Below are 22,601 nucleotides of genomic sequence, written 5' to 3'. Positions count from 1 at the left end.
GGAATTTTCTGTATAGATAATCATGTCATCTGTGAACAGAATTTTATTTCATCCTTCTCAATCTATATATCTTTTATTTCTTTTTCTTGTCATATTGCATTATCTAGACCTTCTACTATGATATTGAATAGTTTCATGCTTTTTGTATTTATGAAAATAACTTTTTTTTTTCAAAGATGAAGTGTTTCATTTAGTGGATAAAAGATTGTTGAAGACATCTGGGTTGCCCCCAAAACATCAGTTTTGCAATGACTTGTGAAATGTATCCATTCATTTCATAAATAATTAAGTCCTGTCATTTACCAGCCATTGTTTTAAGCACTAGAGATATATCTGTGAATAAGACAGGAAAGGCCTCTGTCCCCAAGAAGCCTATATTCTCTGTGAAGACTTAAAGTTAGTGATGTTTATTGAAAGGTATCCTTTATTGTTTGGTTTAAAAAGCTTGTCCCTGTATTATTATCTTATATCATAACATGCTCACTAGTCAGGATAGATACTAAAACTTCCTTATTGGGTACTGAAGCAGTGGAGTGTTTATTAGACAGAGATACAGAATTTTCTCGGTATGTCTGACGTCATATTTGTAGCTGTGCATAGTTGGAGGAACACTAGTCTGGATGTGGAGCCAAGTTGTTGAGGCTCAGATTTTGTTATTGTTGTTTTTATGAAACTCAGTTGGCGATAAGAGCCAAATATATGTTGGAGGAAAAAACCCTGCTTTTAGCTAGCAAATCATCTTAAATTCCAGATGCAGTAGTGCTGATCCCTTTTCCAAGAGTTCTTAATCTCTTTTGGATCATGGAATCCATTGATAGTCTGATGAAGCCACTGTTCTTCCCAGAAAAGTGTATTTGCGTATAATTTTAGGGATTACTAGATTTTAGTGAGACCCATTCATGGACCCCTAAAGGTTACAAAGGACCCCTGCTGCAGTAAGAAAGAATCACAGAGTTCAATAAAGAAAAGTAAAGGATGCCAGTGTTTTACAATTCTTAGTAAAGATGTAACATAATTTCTGGATTTACATTTATTTTATAAACTAATACATTCTGATTTAAATAAAAAAACTTGGGCTTTTGAAGTTAGACCTAATTATTAAATAGTGTAAATGTAAAGATATTTCACTGATAAAATGTTCAGAATATCATAATTAGGAGGATAGAAAATGTCCCATGGATTGAAGGTACAGTGTTGTAAAAAAAAAGTTAATCAGAGCGTAGTGCTCATAACAAATACCAAGGTCGCCGGTTCGAGTCCCACATGGACCGGTGAGCTACACCCTCCACAACTAGATTGAAAACAACCACTTGACTTGGAGCTGATAGTTCGTGGAAAAACACACTGTTCCCCAATAATCCCCAATAAAAAAAAAATTAATAAAAAATGTGTTGGGTTTGTTTTTAAAAATCCAATTTTTTTTTGTTAGGTGAGAACTAGAACAGTTGCTGAATGTGTAGCATTCTACTATATGTGGAAGAAATCTGAACGCTATGATTACTTTGCTCAACAGACAAGATTCGGAAAGAAACGATATAACCATCACCCTGGAGTTACGTAAGTTCCTTGGGCTTGACTTCAGGAACTTTAATTTGTAACTGTGATAGGCAGTCATAAAATTATTGGGGCGTGTTTTTCAGGGATTACATGGATCGTTTGGTAGATGAAACAGAAGCTTTGGGTGGGACAGTAAATTCTTCAGCCTTAACTTCCAACCGACCTGAGCCTATTCCTGATCAACAGCTGAACATTCTCAACTCTTTCACTGCCAGTGACTTGACAGGTAAAATGGGCATATTTTTGTGTTCTTTAGCTTGGCCCAAAATTGTGTCCTCCTTGTTTCATGACATAGGACAACTTACTTATAAACCATTTTCTATTTTTTTCTTTTTAGCTTTGACCAACAGTGTAGCAACCAGCTGCAACCCCACGGATGTGAATTGTTTGGATGATAGCTTTCCTCCACTGGGCAACACACCCCGTGGACAAGTAAATCATGTGCCTGTTGTAACGGAGGAGTTACTCACCCTGCCCAGCAATGGGGAAAGTGATTGTTTTAATTTATTTGAGACTGGATTTTATCATTCGGAGCTTAACCCCATGAACATGTGCAGTGAAGAGTCAGAAAGACCAGCAAAGAGATTGAAAGTGGGCATTGCTGTTCCTGAATCCTTTATAAATGAGGTTTCTGTAAATAATTTGGGTGTGGACTTTGAAAATCACACACATCACATCACCAGTGCCAAAATGGCTGTCTCTGTGGCTGACTTTGGCAGTCTGTCTGCCAGTGAGACCAATGGTTTCATCAGTGCCCACACTCTGCATCAGCATGCTGCCCTTCACTCTGAGTGACACGAGTGAGGGACCCAGAAACGGTGGGTGTGCAGTACCAGTAAACTTGAGGAAAGTGTCAGGTTTGCTTAGTCTTTCACTGGAAGTTTGAACGTTTTTCACTATGACATCAGTGATGTCAGTATGTATAGAACTATATCTTGATTTATCAAGAGTATTTTCATTTTTCAATCCATAAATGTGGAAATGAACTATGATCAGCAGAGTTGGGAACTAAGATTGAACTCTGTGGTGCAGCTTTAAGCTCTGCTTATCTCTTCCTCATCTCCCAATACCTCTTCCCCACTCCCTTCTTTTTCTATTTTCTGTTCCCCACACCCCTCACTCCCAATTTTAAAACCTGTAGACAGAGGCCACCAGCTCAAAACCAGCACAGATGTTCTGAACTGAATGGAGTGGCTTCTTCTTGTGTAAATTCCTTTTGCCGTAATGGATGCAGTGGAATAACAATGTTTACAGGTACCGATCCTGATCCCTGCTAAATGTAGCATTTTTGGGTTTTATTTTCTTAACTAAAAGCAGGGTTAGGTTTCTTTAAACTGCACAAACATGCAAAGATTTTTTAAACATGGAAACTTCTCTCATGTTATTCAACTAGAGCACTTCAGTTTACAAAACAGCAAGTCCATCTTTATGGAAGCCAGCACAAGGAACTGTGTGCAAATTATGAAGACGCTTGCTTGGATCCTGTTTGAAAATACTGGACCAGGGCTACCTTACACAAAATCAGTCATCTTACTGTCGCAAGATTTTTGTGTAACTTCATTTATTGGCTACAAATTTGGCGTTTAAAGATGTGGTATTCCAGTGAGGTTTTTGTCCACCATTGTCAAGATTGTAATTGTAAAAATCATACCAGGCGTTGATAATTTAGTTTATCCTGAGGCAGTTGACTGGCCGGGCACAGTCTACAAAGCCTAGGATGTTGCCACTCAATGGTTTACATTTTGGGACACCTCTTAAGTTGTTTGTAGCACTGCAGTTCAGAGTGTTAATATTTAGGAGGGACTTCCGGATTTACACATAATGCAGTAGAACCTTGAAGTATATTTAAACTATTTTGTTTAGCTTGAACAGTTGGCAAGAAAAATGTGAGTTCCTATCTGAAATAGAATGGTACGTTACCACTTTTAAGTTTTAAAAAGTTACAGACATTCAGATGCATCTCAAACTCACTTTTATTTTTATTACAAACATTGTGAATGAGAAGCCATTGTCATAAACTTTGGCCATTTTGGCTCTATAGACATGCATCTTTAAGTTACAACGTGAATTCAAACCATATGTAATACAGTATTAGGATGTAATAAGCTTTGCTTTTATATTTCAGTTAAAACAGAATTTTACTTTTTTGCACCGCCTTAAATTTTCAATTTCTACTAGTTGTCTTGCTTTGCAAAAAACTTAAAACGTTTGGCTGTATTGCTGATATTTGTAAGTATAAGTCACTTCAAGGTTGTGCTGATGAGTAGGTAGATTGTAGTAACCTTAGTAGTGATGGAAAGGGAGGGTATTTATTATACAAACTGTGAACTGCAATGACATCCTTAGTTTTGGATGATGTGTATTCTTGTTTTTCTTTGCAGCATTTTAATGAAGATTGCTTTGAAGTGTTTACGCAGTAGCACATTTACTATAAATTGTAGGTTAGCACAGTGGACAAAAGTAAAAGTAGATAAATTAATAACTTAAAATCGGTCTTTAATTTATACATCTAAAGTCTAGCATTCCTGTATGCACACAGTAAATAATGGGTAGCCTGGGCTGTATGTTGCTTTTAGATATTTTTATCCAAGTTGTCAGCTTCGTATTGCTGTGGTGTTGTGCTAAACTTTGACCTTATTTCTTTTGTTAAAAATCAGTACAACTTCTATAATTTACTAAGATACTGGCCATAATCGTCCATTGTTATCACTTTAATTTTCACTCTGGGTTTACAGTGGCTGGTCTGTATACAGTAATTTACACAAAGATGACTGAAGGGTAATACCAGTTGCACTTAAATGAACAGGCCCATTCTCAGTAGCTGATGCAGTAATATATTCAGTTTATCTATGCATTGCTGGGATCTTGATATAAGGTGGAAACAGTGTTTCTTATCTAAAGTTTTGATTATCAGCAAGTTGAATGGACACTTTAGTTATTTAAATAAAGATTTTTGACCAAAATCCAGAAAATGATATGAGAGAAAAATAAATTCCAGCTAGTTTAATAGATTTTTAAATGCCAATCTGATTTTAGCCTCTTAGAGAGTGCTAACTAGCTGGTAACGTTTACTTTTAATTCCTTGTTAAAATGAGGCAATAATTTGCAAGATTTTTGTATATATATGTAAATTCTTCATATCTTTTTAGATCTAATTCAATATTTTCTGACTGCTTCTGCCATGTATAATACCATTTTTGTGCATGCTTGATGTGACATTCATAAATTGTACCACTATGACTTTATCCATGTAAAATAGCTATTTATTGAATTTTCTTTTAAAAGCTGGATTTAACTGGTTTTTTTCCCTCTCCGTTTAAGCATCTTTACAGAGAATTTGTTACCGTTTATTAGAAGAATTGCGTTTGAGAGCATGCAAATAATTGATTTGCAATCACATGAAGAAACAATAATGCCTTTATTATCAAGAGTTAAGCACAATTCTTATAACAAACTGTGATAAATTCTTTTTTTTTTCCTTTGCTGCATTATTTTCGTATGAACAAACCAAAAATCCATGGTGAGCAGTTGCAGTGTTGGCTGATGTATCTTTTATGTACAGAGAATTTGAAGAGGACGGCGGATTCATTTAGAAGTGTAACTGGTGCTGTGATTATAGCAATACTTTTATTAGTCGTACTTCATCTTTTTCATGCTAGCTTTTTAAATGTTCAGTTTTCCTCTTGTCATGGTCAACTGCTGAATTTACTTGAAGGATGTAGAATACTGTTTAAACAATACTAAAGTGTGTACAATTAGGTCACAGAATTGTGCAATTGTTTCCTTTTTAATTTTTAAAATTGAGGGTCATAAATATTTGAGAACGTCAGATCTAATAGAGCATAGTGATACTATTTAATTTAACCAAAGTCTCTAGTGAATATTTCAACTTTGAATGTAAACTAATGAATAAACCTGACCACCAAGGAGATTGTTTGCCCAGAGTTTCAAAGCACATTGTCTACAAATGGAAATTGAAATAATTTATAAAAATATTGACATTACTATGTTTTTTAAAAAGTTCTTAATTTTTTCACTAAAAGGAGGAAACTATTAGTTTTATTGTTAAATATGGTAGATATTAAAATTCCTCTTAGATAACCAGTGATTCCAATGGTCCCAGTTTGAAGTAAGTATCCTGTATGAGATTAATTAATTAGTGACAATCAGAACAAGTTTTAGTATCAGATGTTCAAGAGGAAGTTGCTATTGTTGTATTGATTTTAATATTTGTACATAAACACTGATTTTTTTGAGCATTATTTTGTATTTGTTGTACTTTAATACCTGGTGTACAGTTCCAGAAATAAAAATCTGGAAATCTTTTTTTTTTCTTGGTTCGTGTGAATATTTGCCACAAATAGATTTTTAGTTAATGAGTCTTAAGCTAAACACATGGGTAGATATTTAACTACTGCTAAATTGGTTTTAGATGTAGTAAATATTTGATAAGTAATAAAGGTGGTAGATAAAATAAGTTTTCTTTAAATCCTCTGTAGTAAATTTTCATTTATAACTGTAGTCATCTCTACAATTTATAATTGTAGTCATCTCAAAGTGAGGATTATACTTTCAGTTTAATTCAGGAAATATTTGTCTTATGTTTCAAAAACTGTGTCTTTTAGGAACATAGCTGAAATTTAATCACGTTATTATTTGACAATATATTTATGGTAAACTAGTCTTCCTTATCTATAATAATTCATAGTTTAGTAGACTAGAAATATCTTCCCTAAGTCTTCATGTTTTCAAGGTAAAGATCTTTCAGCCTGATTTCACAAGTTTGTCCCTATATTTCATTTGCTCTTACCAGAGCTTTCTCTGTCTAGTTCTATTCTTAATATGCAGTGATCAGATTGCATATAATGTCCAGATTTTGTATAAGGACAAAAGGGGGATAAAAATGAAAACAAAACAAAAAAAAAACCCAACCAAACCAAACAAAAACCCACCTTGACTCCTCTGCTTTGGTAACTTGTCTAAAACTACATTCTTTCATTCAGACACCAAAGAGCCTTGATGTGCAGGGTTCTGTGGTGGACACATAACATAAATGCCTTCAACGGGAACTTTTGAATACAGCCAAGAGTACAGCCAAGTATCATATGACAGCTACGTAGTATTTTAGGCTTTTAGGGGAAGGAGAGCCTTGTGGGAGCAGAATAATCTCTAGTGACTTCTAGACCTTATCCCTTTTGGCCATAATTTCCATCGATGGTACGCTTTTTGAACCTGCTGCTTCTCTGATTTCTCATAGGCCTCATGGCATCTGTAAATTGGACATTTCATAATACACATTTAAACCAACCCCTGGGACACAGTACTGTTGGCCATTTCCCATCCAAGTAAATGATCCCTAATCCTCATCCTGTTCCCGTGGCTGTGGGTTCTGACAAAACAGTGCCAGGGGCACTGAATTCCTGGTCCTCACTTTTTTCTAGGTTTAATACCCCAGTTAACGTTCACTTCAGAGATACTGTACTCTGTCGTGTACCTCAATTTTGATGAGTCTGTTTTTAGAGAGGTAAAGTCAGTGCTGCTACAAAGTTGTTTTCTGGTGTAGAATTCAAAAAAGCATTTCATAAGCATGTCAGAAATGAAAACAGCCATTTATAAGTCTGAATTATTTTAGTAAAAAATGTTTTATTTTTAAAAAATACCTTTACTCCATCTTTCCAGTCCAGACCAAGTTATACTGTGCAAGCTTTATACTCCCACTGTGAACATTTTAGGAGCAGGAACCGTGTTTTATTCTTTGAATCTCTCAGGACCTTTCACGTGGTAGGTATTCACTAAATGTTTGATGACATGTTACTCTTAAGCTGATAGAGACTTTTTCTCCAACTTAAAAAAAAAACCCAAACTTTTAAGACAAAAGTTAAAAGAAAGGTATAAAGAACAACCCAGACAGAACAATTAGCATTTTACTATATTCGATCTCTATATAACATGCATTTTTTTTTCTGAACTGTTTTTCAAGTCATCGACATTGTAACACTTCATTTGTAAATGCTTCAGCCCACCTAATATGTCCACAGGAGTTGGTTTCCATATTTTATATGTACATAAATTTCTAGGTAACAGGATCTTTTCAGTTAAGTAGGTTGGCTTTTAACAAGACGAGTCTCCCTTGGTTTCTCAGGATCTTTGTGACAAAAGACAAATGAGTTTGAGAAAAATAATCAGAGAAGCTGTCATGGAGGTGTATATTCATGATAAATGCTATAGAGAAAAAGAAGGGAAGTGGAATGGGGAGTTTCAGGGGTGGCAGCTGGGGATTGTAGATTTCAATAGGGTGGTAAGGCAGGGTGACGGAGGGAATGAGTTACAGGCTGTCTGGGGGGAGATCTTTGCAGGCAGAACTAGTGCAAAAGTCCTGAGGTAGGAGTGTGCCTGGCTGTTTCAAGGAGAGACAGGCAGGTGTGACCTAGGGTGCAGTGAGCAGGAGATGAGTTCAGCGGTAGTAAGCAGCTATATCATGTATGTGAAGGACTTCCGTGCTTACTCCAGGATAGGAGTACACAGAGGCAGGTCAAGATCTGACTTTCAAAAGAATCACTCGGTGATCTATTCTGTAAAGGGGGCAGGAGGCTATTAAAATTGCACTAAATTGAGAAAAGCTGTTGCTGTAGCAGTGAAGGTGGTTAGAATCTGGTTATACAGGTTCCATGTTAGGATCTGGGGGGCCCAATAAATAACACCCTCTTCCTTATCCATGTTTGGAACTGAGAGTTAGACGCAGGAGTCAGGTTGATGGAGATCAAAGTAATTATTACTAAGAAAACTCTCCGGAGAAGGTGGCTTCAGAGCTGCGGCCAAGTTGGCTCACTGATACTCCACCTCAGAACGAGACTCACTCCATCACTGGCTGGGCTGACTACAGGCTACTCCTTGCATAGGGCAGCCGAGGACACATTCTCTGCAGGTAGAGTCCACAGAGAAGGATCTAGAGGGGTCTGGGCCATAGGTGTCTAGTTCTTCTTCAAGGATAATCTTAGCAAAATTCTCTCCAGTGGGTGGAGAGAGAGGCCTGGAGCATTACGAATGGAAGCCTTCCACATGGAAACAGGAGAAATGGGGAATACGTGTTCTGCCCAACACTATCTTTTAACTATATTCCCACGCCAAACAACCTGTCACACTTTTAAACTGTATGTGTAACTAGTCAAATAAAGTACAGAAAATAGTATAATGACCCCCCATTTCTCCCTTAGCCAGCTAAAACAATCTTTAATTACACACATACACAAGCACACCCCAATTAATTCATGGTAACAACAAATATTTTTGGCTTTATTCTATAAAAATAGAGCTTTTATAGAAGTTCATACATATCAACACTGCAAGAATTGCTGATGACTTGGCTAAAATTTTATAAACCACCAAAGAGATACACAAATAAAAAAAAACCCATTGAAATTATATAAGTTCAGGCAGGTATTAACTTAACAAGCTTCTGTGTATTTAAGTGAAAACCAAATAAAATTGTAATTCATTACATATTTGAAATTAAAGCAAATAGCTTTTTGTCATGGAATTGAAACAAATATAGTATCAATAAAAACAAAAAAACTCCCATTCCAATTAGGTCTCAAAATATTTTTTGTACAGGTGGAACTCAGGAATAATTAACAAAAAACATTTAGAATTAATTCAATAGATGAGTAGAAAAACCTAACTTCTAATTCATAGTTAGCTGACAATTGTATAATAGTTTGAAAAAAGCTCTTCTCCTTGTTTGATGTCCCTGAGTGCAACAAGAATGACACATCGAAGTGTACTGAAAACAAATAGAAATATACAAAAGTTACAAGTAGTAACAGATACAAGCTCATATTTTTAATTTAACCAATATGGGTTTTATTGGTGTCATTTTATTCATATTCCTTATTATCCTCTTAGGAAAGAACTATATCCATAGGGAAATAGTTCTTATCACTGATGGAGGTTATTTTAAAGTAGAGTATGTCTATTCTATATCATTTTAAAAGACCACAAATCAATAAGTTTGTACAACTGACTACTTCTTCTGAACATGTTTTTATTTTCCGGTCCTCAAAACTGGTATCACAAAAAGCATTTTAAAATGGTATTCATTGTAGTTTAACATTTAAAAATTAATTTGTATCTTTATATTCTGCAAAGCTAGAAACATTACTTAAAATTAATAGATTTAAAAAAATACTTTTTGTGGATACAAGTCAGGTTACTTTCAATGTTCCTCCTCTTCATTTAACTCTTTCTGTACTTGTTGAACAGTAATGACATGCCCCAGAGTATATGGCTAAAAAAACTAATTGTTAAATACACAAACACACACATATATAGAGAAAAGTTACCAAGTTTTAAGTATAGGGAACAGTCTAAGTTTTAAATATCACTCATTTTAAAAGGACAATTTAATAGGATCCATACAAAATAAAGTTTGCTAGCAAATGGCAACACAGTGACATGATATTAGGATTATATCGTCCTACAGCATTGCTATATTTAAAAATGGTTACATGAGTATTCTCAGACTTTACACTTAATGGACAGAAAATGTTACACTAAAATAAGTATCTTCTGAGTATTTCCCTTTTATCACCGTTTTTAAAATTTTAATTTTTTTAATTTAACTATAGTTGGTATACTCCCTGTTTTTTTTTTTTTTTTTTTTTTACTAGTAAGTTTCCAAATCTAATAGTGAAATGGGCAAAAGAAATAATAGTGTAATTTGACTTCTTTCTTCAACTGGGTGTTTTCATGTGAAATGGAGAACATGATCCTTAAAGTTTTTGAAGATTTTATTTTGTGGGTATGAAAAACAGAATCACTTGAAAATAACTTTAAGGTTGATGGTATTCATAAAGTACTACCTAGAGTAAAATGGGCAATAAGTAGAATAAGCTAAATGGAAAATTTTTAATTTCAAATAAGTCTACATTAACACATCAAGGTGTGATGAACATAAAAATCTAAGTTATAATATTTCACTAAAAAACTTAATAAACTTACTGCAAATTCTATACAGCTTTGTTTTAGACAATATATATTTTTAAGTACAGCATAAGACAGAAGATAGGAAAAGCACTACTAGAAGACTAACCTTTGTTTATCATTGCTGTAGGCAATGTTTGGAAGATATTGCTTCAATTCTATAGGAAAAACTGCAGGCACATCAAATTCCTGATAACAGACATTAGCTGGTCTATCTAGGAACAAGTACATAATTTTTAGAAACAGCCATTTTATAAGGTCATGGAAAACAGGACTGAATCATGACATTTGATGTACAGTTTTCTAAATTATCAGAACATGCTCAAATTAATAATCACTATTATGTTTCAAGCACTGCTAGGTTTTATTTTCATATGTATGTGTATGTTTTATTATTTACTTTTTGAAGATCAGGAAACAGAGGCTCAGAAGGTTAAAAGTTACATGGAAAAATCAGGCTTCAAGCTCATGTCTCCCTAACACGAAAGCCTATGCTACATGTAGCCAGATGATCAAACTTATACGTATGGGAAAGTCAAGCCCCAGAGACGGTAAATGACTCACAAACTTAGTTAACAGAAAAGGGACACCAGTCTAGGGGTTAATCTATAAGGCTATATTGCGGCACAGACAAAATAATCTCTAAATTAACTATTAAAAAATGATCAAAAGGGCAGTTATCAATTGCCTATATTTACTGCAAACCCAGAACAAAAATAGTAAAGAATTCCAATTAATGTATATCATTATTTCATCAAATTCTCTCTTTATATCTGCCTCTAATATAGTTTACTTAAGGGCTTCAAACAGCTGACATGTTCAACTCAACTGCGTCTGGCACTCATTCATATAGCAAAGAAAGAGAATTACCACTGCTATATTTACATGTTGTCTCACAGCCCCATGGTGCCAACTTACCATTTGAACAATTATTGACATATTGTCCTATGGCCAGTGGATTCTGAATTTCTGATGTTAGCCATGTACTATCACTCATTTTTAGAGGGCCAAGTCGATCCCTCCCATTGCAAGACCTGAAAAAGGTAAAAGCATTAGCTAAAGGATTCTTCTTCTGTATCTTAAAACTCAAAAATGCAAAATTAACCCTACAACTGAAAAAGTGCAATTTCTCTTTAAACACTTTTGTCTAGTCAATAGGGCAACTAAGGCTAAGGGTCAGTCATTGTGGTATGGTTCTGTCTCCTATAATTAAATTTGAACACAGGCTCTAATTTACCTGTACACGACTTTTGATATTCCTTTGTCATTTCCATCAATGAGTACCCCATCCAAGCATCTAAAAATAAATGGATTTCCAATGGACTGGAAAAAGATTGGCTCATATTTATGATATACTGTACCTATTATACAACAAGACAAAGACATATTACAGCAACATGTAAAAATCATAAACATCAGGACCTTTCTATGCAACATAAATGTAACATGGAAGAATCTATTTTAATTTCTCTAGCTTTTTCTAATATTTCACTTCCAATCTAGATTATCACATGCTCTTTGACTACCTTCCCCTTTAAAGAGTGCCCAACAGTAGATGGAGCACAGAATCAACTTGTCCACACAATGTGACTTGCTTAACAAAAACGTAAACACATTTCAAGCTCAGTTTCACAAAGTCATGGTTTTTTTGTTTGTTTGTTTTTAAAGTAACATCTATCAAAGAGTCTTTTAAAAAATGTATTTTGTTAATAACCAATTAAATAATGTAGAAATATGGGGAATAGATAAGGGAATAGATAAGTCTGACATTCAGGTTGTTTCTCCTTCCATTGGCAATAGGGGAAATGAAAACATTAATATTTACTGGGTATTTATATTCTAGACATGTTAAGCTATTAAATTTATTTTAGTATTTGTTGCTGGCTTGTTCCATTTAGTTTTTACAGAGTCAGTTGTGTAGGGAGAAACTGAGACTCCTTTGCTTAGGGACAAAAATTAGAAAATAGTAGGACTTTTCCAAAAACATAGGTCTATCTGACAAACATCCACATGTATTTTACATTGCACCAAATAATATAATGTTAGTTTAACAAATAACATATTCTACTGAGCATTCCAGTGAATGATCCTTTGCAAAGATGCTACTTTACTTTCCAAGTGTAGAAATGGCAGGAAGGTCTTTATTCAGTGATTTATGGGTTTAAATTGTATCTTTCATGTTTTAACCAATAACCATTTTTACCTTCAGTTATCAATTATCTCAGCCAAACCAACTTATTCTCTAGTGACTTCTAAGTATTCAGTCTGATCCTAGTAGGCCATACTATATTCTCCTAAATTTAAACACTGACTATAACATTTTTCTTAAAAGAAAAATGCATTTATCCCAACAAATACTTATGGATACTTTCTAACAAATAATTTACAGTTCATTTCCAAATTTAAAAATCTGTGGAAATCTTGGGTTTCCAATTCAACTCCTTACTCTAAGAATTACAAGGCTAGGTATTTTTTGAACTTATATTTATCAATATATAAGAAACTCTTGGCAAAGTACTAATTGTGCCATTACCAGGATACATAGATACAACCGCGCCTTTTGGTACCAATCCTTTAGTAACGAAGACACCTTTTCCAGCAGAAATCAATGAGCTAGTTGCTCGGGCAACACTGAAACCCAATGTTTTATAAAGAACTTCTTCTGGTTTAAAGATATTTTGCTGATGATGTCTGTATTCAAGCAGATTCACCCTTGGATGTTGAACTGACAGTAGATCTTGATATTTTGATTTAATAGGTTCTGGAAGCATAGTCAAGATATCTGATTGTTTACTGAAATCATTTATGAATAGAGCCTGGAAAACTTTCAGTAATGTTCCTAGGACATCTTCATCTGAGATAACTTTGTCTTTGGATTCCTCTGGAACATATCGGAGGGTCCTGAAAATGGGAAAAGTTTCTATTCACTACCTTTCAACTGATAAAAGCCAGACAGTCTTGATGCTTTCTGGGCTACTGGACTTAATGAAGATTATTCTCATGTGTTTGATGGGCAGAACACTAAGAAGTTCGGAAAAGAGTTGTTTGGGTGTAGTTCTAGTTACCTAACTTCCAGTAATAACCTAAAACAGCAAATATTTACGAAAAGCCCACTGTATACCAAATACTTTTGGGTCCTTAATATTCATTATGTCTGTTTTGCAGACAAGGAAACACGTTTGGAGATAATAGGAAATTGCCCAAAGTACTGAAGATGGTAAGTAGGAGAGCCGTAAGCAGAAACAGGTAGCTGTTTTGGCTCAAAGACATCCATAGCTGTTATGTGAATATTATCAACGTAAGAATCTTCATATACAATGGTTTTTTATAGGTGTGTAGTTTCAAATACAAATTTAACATTATACACTTTGTTACATACTCTCCCAGGAGTACCTTACTTCTTTAATGACTACATCGCTTTTATTTCCATAATAGTATTTTTACTTCTGAACAAAAAGGAGAAATCTGCCTCAGTTTTATAGTTAATGATGCATCTGAATTTGTTTCAGTAGTATGAAACTTCGGGAAAACTCTGGTTATTTACTAGCCTTTGTCGGAGCTAGTTCACCTAAGTGAGCATTATGTGGACTTCGCCCAGATCACTACCGTGTTTCCCCGAAAATAAGACCTAGCCGGACCATCAGCTCTAATGCGTCTTTTGGAGCAAAAATTAATATAAGACCCGATATTATATTACATTAATTATATTAATTATATATGTTATAGTATACCCCGTCTTACATTATAGTAAAATAAGACCCAGTCTTGTATTAATTTTTGCTCCAAAAGACGCATTAGAGCTGATTGTCCAGCTAGGTCTTATTTTCAGGGCAACAGGGTAGCAAGCCACTTATTAAAGCCAGCAATAATGCTGAACCCCGGTCACGCACTCAGCTAGATAGGTCCCCTTCCTTCTTCAGACCCAACACTCAGACTACCTGTTAGTGGCCTTTTTTTGTTCGTTTTTATGCGTCAGGTACTCCAACCTGTTATCCTCATAGCCAGGCTGGGTTGCTTTCACGTATAAACTACAGAGCTGTGAAAATAAACTTCGGTTTGGGTTTTCTAAGGAATTTCAAGCTTCTAACTATTCCTTGGAGGAGAGAAGGGCACGTACTCTCACGCTGTATGAATTTTCTTCTTTCTCAAAAATTTGTTTTTGCCCAGTCACAGGCGCCCCCAGCCAGTGCGGACTGCAAAAACTACAACACGTGCCAACGCCCGCTGGGGACCCACACCTTGCGGATCTCCAAGCGCGGGGTACGATGGGAAGTAGACCTCAGGCTCTGCCCACCTAAAGCTCCACGCCCCCATCGGGCCCCCTGCCCTCCTCCAACTCCAGCCTCAGCCTGGGCCTCGCCTACCTTGGGCCCCGCCTGCCTCTGGGTCCGCCCACTTAAGCCCCGCCTGCCTCAGGCTCTGTGTTAGCCCCGGACTCCTCCCGTATCAGGCTCCACCCACCAGGAGTCGGCTGGCGTCAGGCCCCCTGGCCACCTAAAGCTCCGCCTGATTGAGGCTCCGCCCACTTGCCTCGGGCCCACTTGCCTCGGGCCCACTTGCCTCGGGCCCACTTGCCTCGGGCCCACTTGCCTCGGGCCCACTTGCCTCGGGCCCACTTGCCTCGGGCCCACTTGCCTCGGGCCCACTTGCCTCGGGCCCACTTGCCTCGGGCCCAGCGGCTGCAGTGGCCTCGCCGGGTTGAAGGAAGATGCCCCTGCTCCTGACGTCTCGTTCTCCTACCTCGGGTTGTGGCTTAGATTCAGCGCGATCCAAGGTACGAAGCGGTACCTGTAACGGCGCCATCGCAGCCACAGGCCCCGCAGCAGGCGGCCCGGCATGGCTGTTCGGTGGCGCCGTGACGAGGATGACGCGGGAGACGTGGGTCGTGGTCTCGGGTCCGCCCCAGCCAGGGGAGGAGCGGAGGCCGCGTTGTCCCTCCCCTCCTCGGTCTCCGCCTTCAGGGCCGCACTCGGGGTTCCTGGTACCCCTGGCTCCTGTCGCTGGTGGCCTCCGTGCCACCCCTTTATTGATCCCAACTCGCTGAACAAGTGCGTAGAGCTGAAGGAGGCCCTCTTATTCACGTTTTCTTTCTACGTTTGCTCGTGTATTCTCCCCCCCACACACACACACACTTAGGACAAGTTTAGACAACGCTTAGTTCCAATAGGAGCAAACTACAAGAATCCATCAACCATCTTCAAATCAACAAGTGTTTATTAAGAAATAAATCGGTTGGTGCCTTTTCTTCAGGCTGGGAGGTGGGCTTTCCTATTCTTTGCCTGAGAGGGTGAATCTTAACCTAAGTCTAAATTGAACAGGTCAGACCTAGTGAAAATTCAGGTAAAGGCAAGTGGCCTTAGGACATTTATTCTATTCCAGAAAGAAATAAAAGCAAAGAAAGAGAATTGCCAGTCTTATTTCACTCTAATATCATACGATTTTAGCAAACTCTAGAGGCCCTGCCGTCAGGTATTATGTTTGGTAAGTTGCCATCCAGACTTACCTGATTTGCTAAATGGAGTCATTTTGGTTCCAGGTTGTATTAATAGATGGAACTGAAAGAAAGTGATTTTATGGTCTCTAAACTTAAGAGGAATCAAAAGGAACTAGTTGAATCCTTACTTAATAGATATATTGTAGGGATGGAGTCCCAGAGAGCAGTTTCCAGGCTCTCGGCCTTACATGGAAAGGTGTTGGCTCGGGTAGTAGATGGCCATCAGCTGTGACTAGTTGGCCATCAGGTGTTACTGGTTAGCCATTAGCCACTGATATAATTGCTGTGGCTGCGTCGAGGGGTTGGTAGGTTGGCAGACAAGCAGACAAGCAGACCGCAGGCTGCGGATCATGTGGCTCTTGCTTCCTGTGTCTCCAACCCAGCCTCCAGCGAGAATATAGTGGTATGACTCCCCTATCTATGGCTCCGTGGGTGTTCCTTTCTGGCCTCACCATATCCTGCGTTCTTACGTGGGGAGCGGGACCAGAGACCCCGCATGACACCCTGCATGACATATACCAATAACAAAAGATGATTACAAATCATGTTTGACTTCTGCAATTACAAGAAATGCTCAAAGTGTTTACCGTCAGTGTAATTTTTTTCATTATATATATATATATTTATTTATTTATTTATTAGTTTTAGGTGTACAAAACAATGTAAGACATTTCACCCCTCACAAAGTGATAACCCCCCTCCCCCAATCTATTGCCCCTCTGACATCGTGTATATCTATTACAATTCCATTGATTCTATTCTGTACGCTGTACTCCATATCCCGACTATATATATATAAAATTATAATTGACATTCAATATTATTCAGCTTCAGCTTCAGGTGTATAGTGCAGTGGTCAGTCAACCAGTGTAATTTTAATACAGTTTTTTCCTTTCTTAAAATGTGTATACATTTTTGTGGCACCCTCTGTATAAGAATAGATAAATATATGTTAAATACATATATTATATCTTCTTTATCCATGGACACTTAGGTTGTTTCCATATCTTGGCTATTATAAGTAATGCTGCAGTGAACACAGAGGTGCATGTGTCTTCATAGTAGTAGTTTTCTGTTCGGATAAATACTGAGAAGTAGAATTAGTTCTATTTTTAATTATTTTGAGGAACCTCCATACTATTTTCCATAGAGGCTGCACCAGTTTACACTTCCACCAACAGTGAACAAGGATTCTCTTTTCTCCACATCCTCACCAACACTAGTTATTTATTGTCGTTTTGATAATAGCTCTTCTAACAGGTATGAGGTGATATCTCATTGTGGTTTTGATTTAAATTTTCCTAGTGATTAGTGATGTTTAGCATTTTTTTATGTACCTGTTGGCCATCTGTATGTCTTCTTTGGAAAAATGTCTATTCATATGTTCTGTCCACTTTTTAAATCTTATGGGTTTTTTGTTGTTGTTATTGAGTTCATTATATATTATAGATATTAACCCCTTATTAGATATATGATTTGCAAATATTTTCTCCTATTCAGTTGGTTTCCCTTTCATTTTGTCGATGGTTCCCTTCACTTTGCAGAAGTTTTTTTTGTTTGGTGTAGTCCCAGTTATTTATTTTTGCTTTAGTTGCCTTTGCTATTGGTGTCATATCCAAAAAATCATCACCAAGACTGATGTCAAGGAGCTTTGATTGTGTTTTCTTCTAGGAGCTTTATGGTTTTCAGTTTTACATTCAAGTCTTTAATCCATTTTGAGTTTATTTTTATGTATGGTATAAGATAGTTGTCCAGTTTCATTCTTTTGTATGTAGCTGTCCAGTTTTCCCAACACTATTTATTGAAGAGACTGTTCTTTCTCCATAGTTTATTTTGTCATCTATCAATTGACCTATATGCGTGGGTTTATTTTGGGCTCTCTATTTTGTTCCATTGATCTATATGTCTGTTTTTATGCCAATACCATACCGTTTTGATTACTGTAGTTTTGTAATATAATTTGAAATTAGGGAGCATGATGGTGCTAGCTTTGTTCTTTCTGAAGATTATTATATTGGCTATTTGAGGGTATTTTTTGGTTCCATACAATCCATACAAATTTTAGGATTGTTTGTCCTATTTCTGTGAAAAATGTCATTGGAATTTTAATAGGGATTGCATTGAATCTGCAGATTGCTTTGAGTAGTATAGACATTTTAATAATATTAATTCCTCCATTCCATGAACATGGAATATCTTTCCATTTATTTATATCTTCTTTGATTTCTTTCATTAATGTCTTACAGTTTTCAAGGTACAGGTCTTTCACCTACTTGGTTAAATTTATTTCTAGGCATTTTATTCTTTTTGATGCAATTGTAAATGGGATTTTAAAAAGAAACTCTCTTTCTGATAGTTTGTTATTAGTATATAGAAATATAACAGATTTTTGTATATTGATTTTGTATCCAGCAGCTTTACTGAATTTATTAGTTCTGACAGTTTTTTGGTGGAACCTTCAAGGCTTTCTATATATAATATCTATATAATATTATGCCATTTGTAAATAGTGATAGTTTTACTTCTTCCTTTTTAATTTGAATATCTTTTATTTATTTTTCTTTCCCAATTGCTCTGGCTAGGACTTCCAGCACTATGTTGAATTTAAATTTATGGTATTAAATTACTTTTTAGTTATCTAAGTAATTAATGAAAACAACATTTGCCTTATAACAAATAGAAACATGGTAGATAAGGCTTAGCTCTCCTTTAACCATACCCTATAACCTGTGCTTCCACAATCCTGGTCCTTATTTGCTCTCCTCAGATGTTATCAAGCTGATGTTTTCTGCCAGTCTTATTTCTATGTATTTACATACCTGTGTATGTTCCTATAGAAAAATCATAGAATTGTGTGTATGTGTTTTTAAAATACTGTAAGTGTCTGCCACTTCTTTTATTCATCCAAAAATATTTTTTGGAGTCTCCCCATATTAGCTTGTGTAACTCTACTTCATTCTTCTATTTCTAAGGTTTTGCCTTCAAGTTTTATATTTATTGTTATTTTCTGGTAGGTACACTTTATAGAATTTGTGAAGAATTTTTGTCTTAAAATTTTAGTGTAGTGAATTATAATGACAGATTGTCAAATGTTGCACCGTCCTTGGATTCCTGAGATAAGCCTACTCAGTTATGAGTAATACTTTGGCCATACTCTATAGTAGGTTTTTATATGCTTTTGTTGTCCTCCCACATTTATCTTGAAGAGTGTTTTAATTTTCAGTCTCATGGCTTGTTTGTAGTTGACAGGCTTTGGTTTTAGGCTTATGCTGACTTCATAAAAAGAGTTGAGAAGTATTCTCTACTTTCTAAAAAACAATATTTGCATAAGATTGGTGTTATTCCTTCCTTGAATGTTGATAGAGTTCACCAGTGAAACACTCTGGGCTTATCATTTTCTTTAATAATAATTCAATTTCTTTTAAAGATATAGGGCTATTCAGAATTTCCTTTTCATCTTGTTTCAAGTTTGGTAAACTATATTTTTCATGGAATTTGTTCATTTCACCTAAGTTGTCAAATTTGTTGGCATAAAGTTGTTCATAAATATAGTCTTACTGTCCTTTTAATGTCTGTATGATCTAAGTGATAATCCCACTTTCATTCCTGATTTTGGTGACTTGTGTTGTCCTTTTTTCTTCATCATTGTAGCTAGAGTTCGTTGATCTTTTCAAAGAAACAGCTTTTGACTTTATTTTCTATGTTGTATGTCTATTTTCTATTTTGTTGATTTCTATTCTTTATTATTGTATATGTTCTACTTACTTTGGGTAAGTTTACTCTTCTTTTTCTAGCTTCTTAAAGTAGAAACTTACATCACTATTTTAGACATTTCTTTTTTCAGATTTAGGCATCTAAAATTATAAATTTCCTTCCAAGCATTATTTTAGTTGAATTGCAGGAATTTTGATATGTTGTATTTTCATTATCATTTAGTATAAAATATTTTTTTAACATTTTTCTTGTGATTTTTTTCTTTTTTTTGATTCATGGTTTATTTTGAAGTGTGTTTTTAATTTCCAAATATTGGGGGTTTCTTAGATATCTTATTGTAATTGGTTCTTAATTTAATTCTGTTGTGGTTAGAGAGCATGTTTGAGTTCAGTTCTTCTAAATTTATCGACTTGTTTTATGTCCCAGGATAGGTTCTATCTTGGTAAACATACCATGTACAGTTGAAAAGAGTGTATATTCTGTAGTTCTTAGGTTTAGTGTTCTGTAAATATCATAGGTCATGATGGTTGAGCGTGTCATATCCTTTAGATCATCTATATCTTTACATAAAATTTTAAATACAGATAAATGAGAAACAACAGAATGGCAGACAGTTTTATAATACATCACATATAACAAGCAGAAGGTTAGCATTTGTAGACATGGAGATGTGCTGCTGTCCAAAATTGCCCTCTTTGCTCTGATGTCTTACCTCAGCTCATTGTGGTTTGCAGTCTCTCCAAAACCCCACCCAATTGAGAATAAGATATGTGTGCTGTATTTTTCAATTTAAAGCCCATTTATGCTAAAATCACAAAAATGCTATGTAGGAAAGATAGTCTTTATTGTTACTATTCTGTGTATCTACAAATAGGGCACGTGTCCCTAGATGGATTGTAACTTACAGATTTCAACAAATAATTTGAGTTCCTACTATGTCCCACGCTCTAGTGTAGGTGACAGATATTAAGTAAATACATGAATGATGTCAGAGATGATTAGTGCCCTCAAGAAAATGAAGCAGGGTACTGAAAGGAGAGTGGGACGGGTAACTTTTATGTGTGTCATCTGTTTCCTAATGGGACTTCACTCTCTAAGGGTCAATTGGGGTGGCACTAGGGGTAGCAGCCTTGAATGGGGTGGTGACATGAATGACTGAGACCTAAATGACAAGAAGACACCAAACTTGGGAAGATCCGTGGGGAGAATCTCTGGATAGAAAATGCAAAGGCACTGAGGCGGGGAGGAGCTTGATGTATTCAAACAAGGAACAGAAGGGCAATGTGGCTAGAATGTGCCAGTAAGGGAGAAGGGCAAGATGAAGTCAGGGAGGAGGCCAACTCATACCCGGCCTAGCCGGTCGGGCTGAGGAGTTGGGATTCGTAGTGTAATGGGAAGCCACTGGAGGGTTTTACGTAGGGGAGTAACATGATCTGATTCTTCTGTTTAAAAGATCACTTTGAGTATTTGGTGGAGAATAGGAAGGTAGTCACCACACAAGGAAGGTTAATTAGGAGGCTAACAGAGTAGTGCACGTGAGAGGTGATGTTAACTTAGACTAGAGTGGTAGCTGTGGCGACGGAAAGGGTGGATGGGTTAGGATTGTATTTCAGAGGAAATGATTGGACTTGCTGGTAGATTGGAAGTGGGAGGGTGAAGTTTTGTAATGCCTATGAGAAATGGCAAGTAGCTAGTTGAATATTACATCTGAAGCTTTGAAGTAAAGCCATAGTTGGAGATAAAACTGGAGTTTCAGCAGAGGACTAGATGAGATCACCTAGGAAGAAAAGGGAGACGGCAAAGAATGTGCATTGAGCGGTGACTATGAGTTTTGCAAGATGTGGGCCCACGATGATGTGGTCAAAAGCAGTTTCAGTGAAAAGTCTGTGTGGGTTTGAGTGTGTTGAGGAGAAAATGTGAGTTGAGGAAGCAGAGACAAGTTTACACAACTCTTGCAGTAAGTTTAACTGAAAGGGAGGCAGAGAAATGGAGCCAAAGGCAGGGAGGAATTTGGTAAGATGAAAGGTCCTCTAGCATATTTACGAAGGTTGGAAAATTAAGTTCGCGAACTCATCCTAGAAAAAGTGCTACATACCTCATTGCTGAATATCACAAGTCACCTTCGAAATACTCTCCTTGGAGTACTAGCGCCTCGTCCACCCCTCAGAGCCACTTTGGAACTCTTTCTGGAATGGCCATCAGAGCTGTCTTCATATTACCCTTGATGTCCTGAATGTCATCAAAATGTCTTCCTTTCAATATTTCCTTTATCTTCGGGTAAAGAAAGAAGTCGTTGGGGGCCAGATCAGGTGAGTAGGGAGGGTGTTCCAATACAGTTATTTACTGGCTAAAAGCTCACTCACAGACAGTGCCGGGTAAGCTGGTGCATTGTCGTGATGCAAGCGCCGTGAATTGTTGGCAAAAAGTTCAGGTTGTCTAACTTTTTCACGCAACCTTTTCAGCACTTCCAAATAGTAAACTTGGTTTACTGTTTGTCCAGTTGGTACAAATTCATAAGGAATAATCCCTCTGATATCAAAAAAGGTTAGCAACATCATCGCGAACTTAATTGTCAGACCTTGTCTGTAACGATGAGAACGACCTTATAGAGAGGAAGAAATTGTATAAATGTATGGGTAATTTCCAGAGTAAAGTCCTTAAGGTGGAAGCTGATTCAGAGCACAAGTGGAGAGGCTGTTGGCCTCTGGCAGGAGCAGGGATGCATTTTCAGCTGCAGCAAGAGGGAAGGCAGAGTGTGGGCTCAGCAGGTGTCTTCGTGGATTTGTCCTGAGAAAGATGAAGGCTAAATCTGACGACTTCTAGTTTCTCAGTGACCTATGAGGCAAGATGGTGGGTG

At 36.6% G+C, this 22,601-nt stretch overlaps 2 protein-coding genes and 1 long non-coding RNA gene across 5 annotated transcripts in view; 2 read left to right on the top strand and 1 right to left on the bottom strand.

The window, feature by feature from the left end:
• Positions 1–3,734, top strand: part of MIER3 (MIER family member 3) — a 30,235-nt gene extending 26,501 nt beyond the window's left edge. For both annotated transcript variants that reach the window (XM_033111183.1, XM_033111184.1), the window contains 3 exons: positions 1,430–1,557; positions 1,641–1,783; positions 1,895–3,734. In XM_033111183.1, coding sequence (XP_032967074.1) covers positions 1,430–1,557; positions 1,641–1,783; positions 1,895–2,352 — 729 coding nt within the window. In that variant the 3' untranslated portion in view covers positions 2,353–3,734. The remainder of the gene's footprint in view (positions 1–1,429; positions 1,558–1,640; positions 1,784–1,894) is intronic.
• Positions 3,735–7,205: 3,471 nt separating this feature from the next.
• SETD9 (SET domain containing 9) lies at positions 7,206–15,642 on the bottom strand. 2 transcript variants are annotated; one of them, XM_033111181.1, is made up of 6 exons: positions 15,277–15,413; positions 13,070–13,437; positions 11,774–11,897; positions 11,455–11,570; positions 10,646–10,747; positions 7,206–9,337 (listed from the first exon to the last, which is right to left on the bottom strand). In XM_033111181.1, the coding sequence occupies exons 1-5, from the start codon at positions 15,372–15,374 to the stop codon at positions 10,695–10,697; spliced, it is 759 nt and encodes a 252-aa protein (XP_032967072.1). In that variant the 5' UTR covers positions 15,375–15,413; the 3' UTR covers positions 7,206–9,337; positions 10,646–10,694. The 2 variants fall into 2 exon arrangements, with proteins under 2 accessions (XP_032967072.1, XP_032967071.1); XM_033111180.1 differs by having other exon boundaries at positions 8,980–9,337; positions 10,646–10,751; positions 15,277–15,642.
• LOC117025305 (uncharacterized) overlaps positions 15,139–22,601 on the top strand; it is a 78,265-nt gene continuing 70,802 nt past the window's right edge. The window contains exon 1 of the long non-coding RNA XR_004423578.1: positions 15,139–15,310. This is a non-coding gene — a long non-coding RNA (uncharacterized LOC117025305). The remainder of the gene's footprint in view (positions 15,311–22,601) is intronic.

This window comes from Rhinolophus ferrumequinum, chromosome 7, assembly GCF_004115265.2.
Source record: "Rhinolophus ferrumequinum isolate MPI-CBG mRhiFer1 chromosome 7, mRhiFer1_v1.p, whole genome shotgun sequence".
NCBI classification, from domain to species: domain Eukaryota; kingdom Metazoa; phylum Chordata; class Mammalia; order Chiroptera; family Rhinolophidae; genus Rhinolophus; species Rhinolophus ferrumequinum.
The sequence above is the reverse complement of the archived record's forward strand: the minus strand, read 5'-3'. Positions and strand labels throughout refer to the sequence as shown.